Source organism: Ictalurus furcatus, chromosome 22, assembly GCF_023375685.1.
Source record: "Ictalurus furcatus strain D&B chromosome 22, Billie_1.0, whole genome shotgun sequence".
NCBI classification, from domain to species: Eukaryota; Metazoa; Chordata; class Actinopteri; order Siluriformes; family Ictaluridae; genus Ictalurus; species Ictalurus furcatus.
This window is the reverse complement of record NC_071276.1, coordinates 17,337,710-17,354,155: the sequence shown is the minus strand read 5'-3', so window position 1 is coordinate 17,354,155 and position 16,446 is coordinate 17,337,710. Positions and strand designations below refer to the sequence as shown.

At 42.4% G+C, this 16,446-nt stretch overlaps 1 protein-coding gene across 1 annotated transcript in view; it reads right to left on the bottom strand.

The window, feature by feature from the left end:
* Positions 1 to 2,487: 2,487 nt before the first annotated feature.
* nf2a (NF2, moesin-ezrin-radixin like (MERLIN) tumor suppressor a) overlaps positions 2,488 to 16,446 on the bottom strand; it is a 55,816-nt gene continuing 41,857 nt past the window's right edge. Inside the window, exons 14-17 of the mRNA XM_053653747.1 lie at positions 14,796 to 14,901; positions 13,881 to 13,999; positions 12,690 to 12,849; positions 2,488 to 5,837 (exon numbers count right to left, since the gene is read on the bottom strand). Of these exons, the coding sequence (XP_053509722.1) occupies positions 5,787 to 5,837; positions 12,690 to 12,849; positions 13,881 to 13,999; positions 14,796 to 14,901 (436 nt within the window). The 3' untranslated portion in view covers positions 2,488 to 5,786. The remainder of the gene's footprint in view (positions 5,838 to 12,689; positions 12,850 to 13,880; positions 14,000 to 14,795; positions 14,902 to 16,446) is intronic.

The window sequence follows — 16,446 nt, the reverse complement described above, 5'->3', positions numbered from 1 at the left end:
CTCTCTCTCTCTCACCACCTCTTTCTCTCTCACCACCTCTCTTTCTCTCACCTTCTCTCTCTCTCTCACTCTCTCTCTCTCACCACCTCTCTTTCTCTCTCACCTTCTGTCTCTCTCACCACCTCTCTTTCTCTCTCACCTTCTGTCTCTCTCTCACCACCTCTCTTTCTCTCTCACCTTCTGTCTCTATCTCTCTCTCACCTTCTCTATCTCTCTCTCACACACACACACACACACACACTTTGAAAGGGCATTTATAAGTCACTCGAAATCTATCGAGTGTGTAGAAGTAGAGGACAAGCGGTCCGAGACCGGTGTCTGTCTTTACAAGAGAACAAGCATCAGTCTTTAAGAAGGAGTCCAGAGCTCCATCACTGCGCCTGCTCTTTCTTTAAAATAAATAAATAAATAAATAAATAAATAAAACACCAAGAGGTCTTATTAAACTGGTTTCAGAGAAAAGCTGAATTAAGCAGGAATCCTAGCAGGCAGATTTTGAGGGGGAAAAAATAAAAATAAATAATAAGTCATAATATCTGGTGTGAGGGAGGGAGGGAGAGAGAAGGTGCCGCGTTTCATGAATAAAGTCGCAATATTTTGAGAAATAAATTTTTTTTTAAAAAATCATGAAAAAAGTGGTAATATCTGATATCATGAGAATAAAGTATTTTGTTTAAAGATCTGTTTTATTCCCCATCCCCCCCCCCCCGCCCAATTTAGTACCGCCCTTCAGAAGCTAAATAAGATATGTGCATGTTTCCTCGAAGACAAAATAATAACAATTTACCCCCATCATCCTGCTCAAAAGTTGACTTTATTAGAAAAGTGAGCAAAAAGAAAACAGAACGATAAAACAAAACATAAAGGTCTCACAATATCTCAGTAGAGTGCGTTATGACATCATTTATGATAATATTTTTACCATCACCCATCCCTACCTACCATCTCGCAATTTATATTAGTGCTGTTTCTTCTTGGTACTACATAATTAAATAAATAATGTCTAAGATTTACAGTCAGTAGTGTCCTGAAGTAAAATCCCATAATGCACCTTTCTCTGTAGCCGGGGTTTCACTTGCAACCTTGTCTCGTCCACCTCCTCAGAGGATGTCTCATCTCTTGCGGCGTCCGTGATGGGAAGATGGGATGATGGGATACGTGGTGACACATCCGTCTCTTTGGGTCTCATCCGCTGACTGGCTGTCGATACGCCTCTGATGAGCCGTCAATCAAACTGACACCGAGTCAGACGTGACGTCACGATGACGGGGGAGGGGGGTTTAAAGGACTGTAGAGTGCGTGTCCGTGCGCTTCACCCCGGTATGGTCTTCCGTATTGACGTGTATTTTAAACGCTGCTCATAACGTGTCCTGTGACGGGTTTCTAAATGTATTGCGATCAACTCTAAGGTCTTTTTCATAGATCATTAGAACACTGATGAATTCTTTATGCATGCGTCATAGCGGGTCACGAACGCATTCGTCGGTCAGGATATATTAATTCACTCGTACTTTTCATGTCTTAGCGTTTCTATAGCAACGGCGGATTCACAGGGTCCTGTCTATCTGACGCGTCACGCAATGTAAGACTAACATTAAGCAGATTTGTTGTTGTTGTTATTTAACCAAGAGCAAAGCTGAATCGTTGTCATTACGCAGGTTTCTGTAAGGAGGTGTTTATATAACAGTTATGGAATGTTCTGGAAGGAGTCTCCAGTGTCGGCGCTTTATGGTTAGTAAGTTTTCCACCGTGTGAAAGTCCTCGGGACGGGAGTTTACACTTTCAGGTTTCTCTCTAACATGACATGACGCGTTGTTGTTGTTGTTGTTGTTTTTGACAAATCGACTTCGAGAGAGAAAGAACACAAGCGATGACAGGAAGTAACTCGTCCCGCGGACGCTAACGACGTTAAACCCGACGCCTAAAGGACGACGTGTCGTATAAATCAATAAATCGAATAAACTGTAATCCTCTTAGTTGTCGTTAAATTGCTGCGGTGCAAGAGGAATAAAACAACTCATGTTGATCAAGAAAAATACCGACGCTTCGCTGATTCTTCCCCTAGAACAGCTTGACGGCCAGCGTTTTATTATTTTAATCGTCAGTCCGTAAGTCGATAACCCATTGTAATTACAAAGCCATAAATCAGGAAGTATAAACGCTGTTTTATTCCCAAAATTAGACGTGTTACAGACGGGAGATGCTTGCTTTTAATCTTCTTGGGAGGCATAGCGCATTAGCGTATTAGTTCAGCCAGGTCTCTCGCGCGCCAGTCTGACAGTGAAGGATTACACTCTTTAGATTCAAAGCCACGCAATTGGGTTTTATTTTTTGTTTTTTTTAAAAAAAAAAAAAAGCATCGTTAAAGGCTCTAATACATATTTACACCGTATTCCGCGATTCATCATCGACAAGCAGACGAAAAAAAATCGAATTAAAAAAAAAAAAAATAATAAAAAAAATTCAATAAAAATGGAGCAGATTGGGCAGGATTTACATTCATTTATTTCTCAGCACAAACAAAAATATTATCCAAAAATATATACAAAAACACTCCAGTTCAAATAAAGTGTAAACTTTTTAAAAAAAAAAAAAAAAAAAAAAAAAAAAAAAAGAGAAAGAAAGAAATAATAATAAAAAAAAACTACTTCATAATCCCGAAGGCTTTGATTTTTAAAGGCCAGATCGGATTGCGTTTAAAAGTAAATACGGCAACCTGATACACACACACACACACACACACACACACACACATATGCGCACTGCAGATAAAATATTCAGTAACTTTAGTGTCATAATACATTCATAAATCCTCTAGAAAGCAATTCCGCATGAGGTTTACGTCGAATCTCAGGACGCGACCGTTTGAGACGACTCTATCTGTAACGCTCATCTTATCCGTTACTTTGTCTTCAGCTTAAGTACATTTATAAAGTGTTATGAAGTATCTATAAAGTATCCGCCAGTCATATTCGCTCTTAAGTGATTCATTTGCATTTTTTAAAAATATTAGAACGCACAATAACGATAGCGTGGTCATTTCCGAGGTCCATGTCTGATCTGAGTGAATTCTTTCTACCCTAGCTGTAACACGTCCTGCGTTCAGAACACTGTTATAAAGCACTATGTCCGCCTACGATCGCAAGCCAGCCGGACCGTTAACCTACTGGGAGACAGCTTTGCGTTCGCGACACCGTTATGAAGCACAATGGATAACTTCCTTTACAACGGGATGCATTTCCGAGTCCCGTATGTCGTCCGTGTGAATCCCGTTCATGTCCTTTAGCTAGCTGGGATCGGTTTTTGCAGATGAATGTAACGCTGTTAAGGACTATGTCTACTTTTTCCAACATACGTTTATTCACGAGTTCGTTTCGTGCCATTAACCTAATTGGGATCGGTTCTGTATTTATAACATTGACTACGTTTACACGGACAGCAGTGATCTAATTATCGAGCTTATTCTGAATAAGACGATATTCTGATTAAGGTGTTTACATGAGTCGCTTTTAGAATACTCCTTTCATCTTCCTGTTTTACGTGTTATAGAACATAGAGCGATTAACGGCGCACGTCGTTACGTCCCCGCGCCACGTCGTCCGACGTTCCCTCCGGAATTTCACGTATCGACGTACAGTTGGTCTTCGTTATGGAACCGTATACAGTTTTGGGTGTTTTTATTTTTCGTTTTACGAACGCTTGAAGTGCGGTTAATTATCTGTCGTGCTGTACGTGCTAATTAAGTCGTGGGCTGCGTCCCAAACCGCGTACTTACCGTCTATATAGTAGCTGAGATACATGTATTTCTTCTACTATATAGTAGGCAAGTACGCGGTTTGGGACGCAGCCGTGCTCTCTTGTTTGCCGTCAAACGGTCGAGCGCTGCCGTGTGTGTACGTGTCCTGTCGCACAATGCGGTGAAAACTCCCACACGACGTTAATAGTGCGATTAAGGGTGTGTACGTGTCTGTAACGCACGTCGATAATGCGACTAAAACACGCAGGAATACGCCACACGTCTTAATTCCATTCGTGTTTACTTCGAGTATGACTTTAATCGGATTAACGTCCTCAATAATCTCTGTTTACATGCGAGTTTCTTAATCAGAGTAGCGTCTTAATATCGGATTATCGCCGTCCATGTAAACGTACTCGATGTTACGAAGCGCTGTCTTTAAGAACCTCACGTGTCAGACGAACGAATCAGTTAGACGTTGATATGACTGTTATGAAGCCTGTACTGTATGTCGGCTAAATAAATAAGGAAGGAAGGAAGGAAGGAAGGAGGTGGGGAAATTCAACCGCAGCCCGAACAAGACGAGGGCCAAGACGGCTAAACTGGCCGTGTGCTCCGGGTGGGAGGAGCATACTCCGTCTTCCCTGCCAATCACAGCAAATCATTAGCCAATCGTAGGCCTCTGTCAGCTAATGTATGCGGAAGAGGGCAGATAGCACTGTACGTCAGCTAAATAAATAGAAAGAGAGTGATACTTCGTAGCCGACAACACGTACAGGTACGCGTGCCGTTAGTCCAGACAAATAGATCGCCTGGAAAGTTATCTATATAACGTTTTTAAAAAAAACTGATGAAAGACGTACAACTTCAAAATCTTTCAGAGCGTGGACATTATTGCGTGCTAAAAGGTTTACGCGACGGTTACGGATGTGTTATGAAGACTAAGTGTAGGTAGCCTTCAAAGAAATGTGTCTGGAACGAGCTGAACCTCCACAGCTCTGAGCCTCCATTACAGAGAGTGTAGTGTAACCATATATATAAAAATATATAAAAATAAAAAACAACAGGAAATACATTTATCAACGGCCTCGACTGCGGCTTCAGCAGCGGCGTACGCTTTTTACTAAATGTTTCTCTCTTGCTATGGGAAAAAAGTAGACATAGCGGCTACGCTCGAGTCTCAGCAGTAATGGAGACACAAAGCTTTCACACAGGTTTAGAAAAATCCACACAAGAAGAAGAAGAAAAAAGATAAAATGTAGCATGACACGTCAAAGGAAAAAGTCTGAAGAGAAAGTACAACTTTTTTCCAGTTATTTCATAGTCAGTGTGTGTGTGTGTGTGTGTGTGTGCGTGTGTGTGTGTGTGAGAGCAGCATCTGGTTTCTTCCTGCTTACGGGTTACAGATATTGGAATGGCGATTAATGGTGTGTCTGAAGAGTGTGTATGAGGCAATAATCACACTCTAGTGTTTACTTACTGTAAGAGTTCACACACACACACACACACACACACAGGTCAAGTGGTCAAAAGTGTGGAGCAGAACTGAGCCTAAGCAGGAATGTGTTTCAAAAAGTCTCACAAATAAACACACACTCTCACTCTCTCTCTCTCACACACACACACACACACTCTCTCACACACACACACACACTCACACACACTCTCACTCTCTCACACACACACACACAGTGGTGATTTCAAATCCACAGGAAAAAAACACCACCACTTGTTGCAACACAAACTGGCAAAAGAAAAAAATAAATCTTTAATACACACAAAAAAAGGGTTAATACTTAAGTCACTCACTCTCTCTCTCTCTCTCTCTCTCACTCTCACACACACACACACACACACACACACACAAAATAAGTGATTTCAACTCTGCAAAAAATATTATTACATTCCATAAAACTAACTTGAAAAAAAGAAAGAAAGAAAAAAAAAAGCTTACACAAAAGATTAACACTTGAGCGCGCACACACACACACACACACACACACACACACACACACACACACACACACACACACACAGAGAGTTTGGTCAGCTATAGCTCCTCAAAGAAGGCCACTCTTGCCTTGGCGCTCTGTAGTGTCAGCTGTGGAGAGACAACAAGAGAAATCAATGGCAAATTCTTAAATGTACTAAAGCAACGTAAGAGCTTTCATCAGTTCCTGATTAGACGCGTGATTTATACAGCGCGTCGCAGCTCAGTATTTAGTCCCGGAGCATGTTTTTTCAGTCCGTCCAGGACTCCGTAGAGTTTTTTGTGATTTGTTGCGGGCAAAAATACTCGATTTTGCAGCGGATGCGTTTTTTTTTTGCGATGCGACACAGCGGTTTTTGTGGAGAACTATTGTATTGAATCGCGCGAAATAGTTCTGCGCGGGCTTTCGCAGTGATGTTCGTTGGTAAATGAGACCTTTTTAAGCTGTAGTCATTTTCGACGCACGTGAATCGAAGAGCGCGTCGATTGAATACGTGTTGTGACGACGTCGCACGGCGGGTCTCGGGCCGAACCTGCGGAAAATCTGCGGCAGTTTTGAAAAATCGCGAGCTCCTCCGGATATCGCGGCGTTTCCTTGAGTTTGCGTCCATTGCTGCGATCGCGAAAATCGCGAAATCCTGGACGGACTGATTTACGTTCGAATTTTGTCCAATAAAATGCAGATTTTTTGATTTCGTCCCCCACAACAAAGATCTTCTAGAAGCTGAGGAAGATGCCACTTTTCCGAAAAAAGTGCCGAACGCTGTTAAGCAATTTTAGCTCTCGACCAATCCGGTGAAGGAAGTAGGGAAATACAAGCACGGCACGAGCGAGCAAACCACAACGGAAAGGCGTTTATCCTGCGCCAAATCAAAAGCCAGGAGCCAAGACGGCTAAACTGACCGTGCGCTCTGGGTAGGAGACGCATGCTCCGTCTTCCCTGCCAATCACAGCCGATCAGTAGCCAATCGTAGGCTTCCGTGAGCTAATGTATGCGGAAGAGGGCGGATACCGCGAGTGTGTCACGCTGCATCGTGTCTCAGACGAAAGCACGTGTCAGCCTTCACCTTCCCCGGGTTGTGCGAGAGAGGCGAGCTAAAATCCTAAAATAAATAAATAAATAAACAAACAAACAAACAAAATACTGGAAGGAGTGGTAAGGCTGTCGTCATGGTCGCAGCGTAACCGTCGTATGAGCTGCTTTCAAATGACGCTCGATTTGAAGAGCACGCACTTGAAGCCTTCGTAAGCGTTACACAAATATTTCACGAGCTATACTGGAGGATTCACGTACCGCCGTGTACGTGTCAAAACATTTAGCGTCCTGGTCGGAATTTCAGCCTGAAATCATGTCATGAACTGAATAAACAGATAAATAAACAGATGGAAATGATATCATGTTTGCATAAGCGCCTGCAGAGTTTCTCTTCTCTGCGGAAGAATTACAGCGGCGTGTCATTTGAATCCAATTAATGATCAGAATTGGAAAAAAAACAACAAAAAAAAAACAAAAAAACAAAAACACCACGATTTCTGTAAAGGTTATCCCAGGCGTACGTCGTACAGATCCTAAAGTGCAGCCAAGCCCGAGCTCCAAAATAAAATTCGACAACTTCCGGAACGATTATGCTCACTGACTCTGTAAACATGGTGATTTAGTGTGTGTGTGTGTGTGTGTGTGTGAGTGTGTGTGTGTGTTGAGGAGCCAAATATTCCCGGAGGTAAACCGTATTTGCATACACTGCCAAATATAGTGCAGCAAATTACACAAACTGGTTCCTTCCATCAGCTTACCCACGCCATGGGTGTATATTAAATATACAACAAATAAACCTGCGCAGGAGTGTGAAACTGGGGCAGCGTCTGTAGCGACGGCTCGGCTGGTCTCGCTAGAGTTCCGCTCCGTTTTAATGCGATTCTTCGTGTATACTCGTGTAGCGCTTTTTAACGACAGACACTGACGGAAAGCAGCTTTAAAAAAAAAAAAACGACTGTGTACAACCGGGAAGCCATGCTGTTTCGACGGGATATCGATTATATTCCGGACCACGGTGCGGCCGTGACTTATCGGTCGCTTGAAGTGATTTAGAAATCGGGGATTTATCGGCGCGCTCGGCTCTTTTTGATCGGCCGTCGAAACGAAACAGGCGGTTGTTCGGAAGAGGGAACGCCTGTGACGGAAAGACTTGGAAGATAATGATGAGCGTTTCTATAGTAACGGCGAATTCACAGGGTCCTGTACGGCTGACGCGTCACATAATGTGAATCATGTTGAATCATTACGCAGGTTTCTGTAAGGAGGTGTTTATATAACGGCTATGGAATGTTCTGGAAGGAGTCTCCAGTGTCGGCGCTTTATGTTAGTAGGTTGTCCACCGTGTGAAAGTCCTCGGGACGGGAGTTTACACTTTCAGGTTTCTCTGCAACATGACATGATGTGGTGGTGGTGGTGGTGGTGTTGTTGACAAATCGACTTCGCGAGAGAAATAACATAAGCGATGACAGGAACTAACTTGTCTCACGGATGCTGACGGCGTTAAACCCGACGCTAACAGGAGGACGTATAAATAAATTGCTGCGGTGTGATTGAACTTGCACGACAGTGCCGCTGAATGCTCGATTCTGATTGGTCAGCAGTTTGTACGTATATGCTGTGAGTGCTGCCAGCACATCTACCATCATCAACCAACCCTAATTATTAACCGACTGGGTGTGTAGATTTTTCCCCTCTTTTTTCTTTTCCAGCCTCTGAGAGTTGAGCCGAAAGGCGACGCTATCGATTTAGCGATCAAATCTACACCCCGACCCTCACCTATGGTCACGAGTTTTGGGGAGTGACTGAAAGAATGAGGTTGCGGATACAAGCGGCGGAAATGAGCTTCCTTCGCTGGGTGATTGGGCTAGCCTTAGAGACGCGGAGCTCAAATTTGAATCGCCGCTCCTCTGCATCGAAACGAGCCAGTTGAGGTGGTCCGGGCGTCTGGCTAGGATGCCTCCTGGACACCTCCTTGGGGAGGTGTTTCGGACATACCCAATGGAGAGAAGACCTCGGGGCAGACCAAGGACTAGACGGAGAGATTATATTTGATCTCGTCTGTCCTGGGAGCGCCCAGGTATCCCTGTGGAGGAGCTGGATGAGGTGGCTAGGGAGATGTAGGTCTGGGCATCTCCGCTTAGACTACAGACCCTGTGACTCGGACCCAGATAAGCAGAAGAAAATGGATGGACCCTCTGACGTCACGGTTATTTTGAGATACCCGTTACATAATGTGAAAACATCTGTCGTCTCTCCCTCCACTAGTTCCCTCATATCTCTGATCTTTATAGTATACCACCATAATGGCATATGCCGATATCAAGAGCCTCGCTGAAAGCCTTGGACAGGCAGAAAAACACAGAAAAGGAGCTGGAGATACCGCCACTGAAACGGGAAGGGGGGGGGAAAGCACATTTCCTCTCCATTTTGAACTTACGGACAATAATGGCCTACTTGAGAATTGTAGGACGTGGGAGCTCTGTGAGGACACTAATGCACAACCTCAGTCAAGAGTTCGGGCCAGGCGTTCCACAAAGCTGAAGCCAGAAGCAGCTCTGATCAGAGCGTAGCATCTGAGAAGCTTTCAGCCACTGCAGCCGGGTTTCTTTAGAGCACTCATCCCCAGGCTACACTTAACAGCAGGAAGCATTACGGAGCAGGAGAGGGAGCGGGTCACGGTTATTAATCATCCTAACAGGCCAGCAGGCTCAGTCATGCTGCCCCTGAGCTGAAAGCTCCACCTGGACGTTATAACCACTCTCAAAGTGGGCTAAGTGGAGCTCAAGCCCTCAGGGGTGGAGCACGGCCTCATATGAGCTTAAAGGCCACTGCACGGATTACGAATTATTTCTAATGCTAAAGAAACACACATACAGAGTCCAAAAATGCAGCAGTAATTCATTTTTATCAAATCAAATTCATTTTACTTACTGACTATTTCTATTTACTTAATCATTTCTATCTATCGATCTATCTTCTTTTTTTTTTTCGGGGGGGCGGGGTTAATCGCCACCAAATACCACCTACTGTTTGTATCTGTATTCTTAGGATGTGTTATCTGTTCGATCTGAATAATGTATTGATATTCGATTTTTACACACTGTAATACACCGATCAGCCGGAACATTAAAACCACTGACAGGAGAAGTGAACAACACTGATTATCTCGTTACACTGGCACCCGTCAAGGGGTGGGATATACTTATTAGGCAGCGAGTGAACAGCCAGCTCTCAAATTCGATGTGTTGGAAGCAGGAAAAATGGGCAAGCGTAAGGATCTGAGCGACTTTGACAAGGGCCGAATTGTGACGGCTAGACGACTGGGTCTGGATCATGGAGCAGTGGAAGAAGGTGGCCTGGTCTGATGAATCACGTTTTCTTCCACATCATGTGGACGACCGGGTGTGTGCGCGTGACGTCACGTACATGTGGAAGAGATGGCACCAGGATGCACTATGGGAAGAAGGCAAGCCGGCGGAGGCAGTTTATTGCTATGGGCGATGTTCTCCTGGTGTGGATGTTACTTTGACACGTACCTAAACACTGTTGCCGACCAAGTACACCCCGTCATGGCAACGGTATTCCCTAATCACATTGGTCTCCTGCAGAAATCTTTCAGGAACGATTTGAGGAACATGACCACAAAGTTGGAAGCATGGAACTGTCTAGAATATCTTTGTATGCCCAACCTCCTGACAATGCTCCCGTGCACAAAGCGAGCTCCATGAAGACATGGTCACAGAGCCGTGACCGCAACCCCACTGAACACCTTTGGGATGAACTGCACCCCAGACCTCCTCACACCACATCACTCCCCGACCTCACTAAAGCTCTTGTAGCTTAATGAACACAAATCCCCACAGCCACGCTCCAAAACCTAGTGGAAAGGGGGAATAAATCTGGAATAGGACGTTCAACAAGGACATACAAGTGTGATGGTCAGGCATCTACATACAACATATCTGGGTGATTCTCACTGCCCCTGGTGGTTAGCAGGGCTGAAACCGAGCCCTGGTGCACGACATCCTGTTCTTTAATCCAATCAGACGATCATACCGAAGCAGACCTTTCGACCCGCACACACACAGGAGGTCTTCTCAATCCTAACGAGTAATCACGAGACTGAAATCAATTAGTGGAGCTCTGGTAATTTCACCCCACGTGCTGGATTCCGGGGCCGAGACGAGCTTTCCACTCTACAGCTCGCGAAATCCTGATTAAACTCCTTTCGATATAAGACGTCGGACTGTAATTTGTACACTGCTCCTGAGGTAATGAGATATCTGATTTGTGTTTCATAGAATTGATTATATACAAAAGATAAAGTAACGAATGTGTACCATCCAAAAACACTTACCAGCTGCGATTTTTTTTTTTCTTTCTTTCTTTCTTCCCCCCCTGCAATACTTTGTGCATGCAAACTCGCTGTACTGGGCTTCGACAGAAACCCAAACCCTCGTTATGGAGCGTTGATTCACAGGGGAGATAATTACCAGGTTATGTGCGAGCACATCCTTACCTGCTGTGGGTTTCTGAATCACGGTTCACTCTAATACGCTCAGACAGACACTGCTTCGTAATTATTTCTGAATAATACATCTGAAAAATGTGCGCCACTGTCTAATAAATAAATAAATAAATAAATAAATAAATAAGTAAGTAAAGCAGACATATCCGGGAATACTTTTATGCATCCGACCTATTTCACTTCATACGTTACATTAATGTTCTGCTCTTACATCAGACGCAGAAGCGGCATCTTTTTCTCGTTGAGCTCGGAGCAAAAACCTGAAATATCTTCAGCCCATCTTCATGACAGATGCGATCCGGTCCTACCTGACATGGTTAAAAAAAAAATTTGTCGAAACGCAGGTGCAGCTTGTTGCATTTAATTGCGCTTGCCAATCAGAGCTCGAGCAGGGAATTGCACAAATGTGTGAAAAGTAATGCGCACCAACACCTCTGGGTTTCAATCTAATCTGCATACATCATCCCCAAAAACAAATAAATAAATAAATAGATAGATAGATAGATTAATAAATCTTCAGATTCGTTTTTTCTTGGGATGCGAGTCCTATTTGCTGAAAAAGTAAATCACCGCAACCACGGCTTTCTGATGCGAGCATCTGGGACCAATCACATTTGCTTCCGCTTCCAGTGGGTGCCATTTCATTGGATTGAAACTGAAACCTCGTCTCTGGGGTTAAAGTGTACGAACGTTTGGGTTTATATCCATATAGGAGGGAAGATAAGCATGGAAATGTTTAACTTTTTTTTTTTTAGAAATACCTACAGTTGCAAAGGAAATTATTCAACCCTCATAGACCCTCATAGACCTGTTGAATTATTTCAAATACTTGTGTTTGATTTGTTCACTGCGAACAGCGGAAAGTCTGTACATTAAGCCACTGTGCCAACCCAGTTAAACACCTATGGGAGATTTCGGAGCGATGCTCTCCACCCGAATGCTCCAGTACAGTTCCAGAGATGTATATTATTGACACCATAGTGCACTGAAACTGCTGTGATGGCTGACGGTGACCCAATGCCTTACTGAGACCGAGACATTTTCCTTTAATTTGTCATCTCAATCAACGTGTATAGCGTATATGGTAAAATAAAGTCGGCCATGCTGTCGGAACATTTACACCTACGGGAACATTTAAGCAAGTTTTTAGGACTCTTTCCACCATTAAAAAAAAAAAAATGCAGTTAAAAGCAGGAAATGACTCTTTCACAGACATTAATCTGCACTTTGGAGACGGTCCCTTAATGACTTATTTAATAATAAAGCACTAGTAGTCTGCATTTCTGAAATTGTCCATCAATGCCAAACAAATATATAATAATAATAATAATAATAATAATAATAATAATAATATATGTAAATATCAAATTACAAATACTACAATTGCACCTACACCCACCTTTTTGAAGTTGCTCTGCTTGCTGGTGCCTCTCTCCGTGTTCTCGTTATGGAGGATGTCCAGATGAGTCTCTCGCTCCTTCAGCTTCAAGGACTCGATCTCCGTCTTCAGCTCGTTCAGCTGCTCCTGGAGGTGCTTGCTCTTCTCCATGTACTCCACCCTAAACACAATGAGAACTGATAACTACACTGGACCCAAAAAAAATAAAAAATAAAATAAAAAAAAGCTGTAAAGGACATTTTGAATTGACGACCACGGAGACGACTAGGTCCTCCTGCAGGCTTGCGGTGCCAATCATCTGGTTTAGTTAAGATGTAGACACAAGAAGCATTTTTCTTTCTTTCTTTCTTCGGTAGGAAAAAGATATGTCACATATAGCAATTATTAAAAGAGTGCATGTGTATTTATCGAGTGTCTACAGTTTAACTAAAACAGATGAGCAACAGCTGCTTTTCCTCTCCCAAGCACCTCATGGTGACTAGAAAACCCTGTATATTCACACATTACACTTTCGACCATGACCGGTTTGACGGTTTTAAACACTTTCGAATTGTCATTACGCATTCAAATTATTTGTAAGAGGTAAGACTTGACACTTCCTTGTACGCCTATTTCAGTTTTGTTTTCTGTTTCCATCACGCCCTCCCCCACCCCCGACTATTTTTTGACTATTTTCAGCATAAAACCTTCTGTTAATTCCCGAATTAAGATTACATATGCCTCATGCTAGTTTCTATTTACGTTGACAGAAAGTGAGGGCGAGAAAATTGTTTGTATAATTATTTTTTTTTTTAAACACGAGAGATTGGGGAGTGGGCGGGGCTTCCACAGACTCCACTCGACATCGGAGTCGAAACATCTGTGCAACTGTCAATTATTCCAGATTAATATGTTGATTGGTTCATCTGGGAAAGTGATAACTCGTTTCAAGTGGTAACCCGTAGCGGAGTACTGATGTCTCGAGGTCGACAGGTCTGCTACGGTGAAAATACAGGTTGAATACTACTGGGGAAACTGATGCGCACAGATCCCAAAAGTCAAAGCGAGTTGAACCGGTTTAAAATCTCAATAGATGTTCGGCTTTGGGGATATTTTTTTTTGTTTTTGTTCGTTTGTTGTCGAGGAAGCAGAAGACGATCTACCCGAGGTACAGGCTGGGCTTCGTGCGCAAACCGACCAGGCTCTACTCACTTTTCCTTCTCGATCTCCATAGACAGGCGTTTCATATCGGTGTCTTTGAAGTCATAGCTCAGGTTCTCCGTGCTGAAGCTGAGATCAGGAGGGAGGGCGTTCGGAGAGAGCGACGCAGCCTGGAAGAGGGAAACGGATACAGATAAAAGAAACAGTAAACTGTGTGGACAGAACTGAGCAGATACTGTGAAGGAAAAAAAAAAAAAAGAACGTGTCTAAATAACATATACACAAACATACATACATACACAAATGCAGAGAAATCTTCCACAAAGGGGGAAACGAGTCATTCCCGGCTGTAGGCCAATTCTAAATAGCAGTAATTTGTGACCGCGGCGGTTGAGGACAGAATGTCTATCGGCTCTGTCTGTAGCAGCTATTCTCTCTTATCTGGGTGACTCGGGACTGATAAAGGTTTAAGACTGCGACTGGGAGCACAGAGTTAAATCACTGTGGTTTTCACTACAGACTGAGATTTGCGACGGCAATGAAAGCAGACATATATAATGCTCATGGGACCGAGGGAAGCAAACCAAAGCTGCAGGAAGTAAGGAATAAAACACAATAAGGCATGGCGTAAAAGGAAAATAATCATTACACCACCCCATCAAGGATTATGTTCCCATACCAGCAACGTGTTTTGTTGTCATAGGACGGACTGTCTGATAATGAGACAAGTGGACAAGTGGCTTATTAAAAAATAAATAAAATAAAATAAAAAAAAAAATCGATCACCTTCTATAAATCACAATCACAAACAGAAGTGCCTCTCTCTATTATTAAATAATCCATTCAGTGTATGCTGCACTCTTTTTAAAGAGTTAAATCATATGTTTTATGTTCTTTTCTACAGTTTAAAAAAAAATCTCGTCTGGTAAAAGACTTAAAAAAAGGAGGACTGATGCTCAACGGTACCATGTAAGGCGATTTGCTAGTGATCTCCAGCAGCTTATGTTTGGCTCTGCGCTCAGACTCTCTGGCTTCCTGCAGGTCCTGCTTCAGCTGATCGGCTTCCTTGGCTCTGTGGGGGGGGGTGTGGGGGGTGTGGAGAGAGAGTGTGAGTTAAGCATGAGTCATTTTTATTTACTTATGAAAGCATGAGAAGCTAGACTGAGCCTCAGCTCACAGCCTACCACAGTGATGCTTTCAGAGGTAATGCAATGAAGTAAAAATTCATACATAAAGCTAAATGACCCAATGTCCAAAAGAGCCATTCACATACAAGACTAAATACATAACGTCCAAGAGAGATATTCATACAGAAGACTAAATACATGACGTCCAAGAGAGATATTCATACAGAAGACTAAATACATAACGTCCAAGAGAGATATTCATACAGAAGACTAAATACATGACGTCCAAGAGAGATATTCATACAGAAGACTAAATACATGACGTCCAAGAGAGATATTCATACAGAAGACTAAATACATATCGTCCAAGAGAGATATTCATACAGAAGACTAAATACATAACGTCCAAGAGAGATATTCATACAGAAGACTAAATACATGACGTCCAAGAGAGATATTCATACAGAAGACTAAATACATAACGTTCCAGAGAGCTATTCATACAGAAGACTAAATACATAACGTCCAAGAGAGATATTCATACAGAAGACTAAATACATGACGTCCAAGAGAGATATTCATACAGAACACTAAATACATATCGTCCAAGAGAGATATTCATACAGAAGACTAAATACATAACGTCCAAGAGAGATATTCATACAGAAGACTAAATACATGACGTCCAAGAGAGATATTCATACAGAACACTAAATACATATCGTCCAAGAGAGATATTCATACAGAAGACTAAATACATATCGTCCAAGAGAGATATTCATACAGAAGACTAAATACATGACGTCCAAGAGAGATATTCATACAGAAGACTAAATACATATCGTCCAAGAGAGATATTCATACAGAAGACTAAATACATGACGTCCAAGAGAGATATTCATACAGAAGACTAAATACATAACGTCCAAGAGAGATATTCATACAGAAGACTAAATACATATCGTCCAAGAGAGATATTCATACAGAAGACTAAATACATGACGTCCAAGAGAGATATTCATACAGAAGACTAAATACATATTGTCCAAGAGAGATATTCATACAGAAGACTAAATACATAACGTCCAAGAGAGATATTCATACAGAAGACTAAATACATGACGTCCAAGAGAGATATTCATACAGAACACTAAATACATATCGTCCAAGAGAGATATTCATACAGAAGACTAAATACAGGCTTAGGCTTTAAATATATTACTAATACTACTACTATGACTACTATTACTTCTATTACTACTACTCCTTCTGTTAGTATTACTACTACTCCTACTACTACTTCTCTTACTACTACCACCACCACTACTACAAATGTTAGTATTACTTCTACTACTCCTTCTGTTACTAATACTACTTCTAATATTAGTATTACTACTCCTTCTGTTACTAATACTACTTCTATTCGTATTACTCCTACTACTACTTCTGTTACTACTATTACAACTAGTAGCATTACCTCTACTACCATT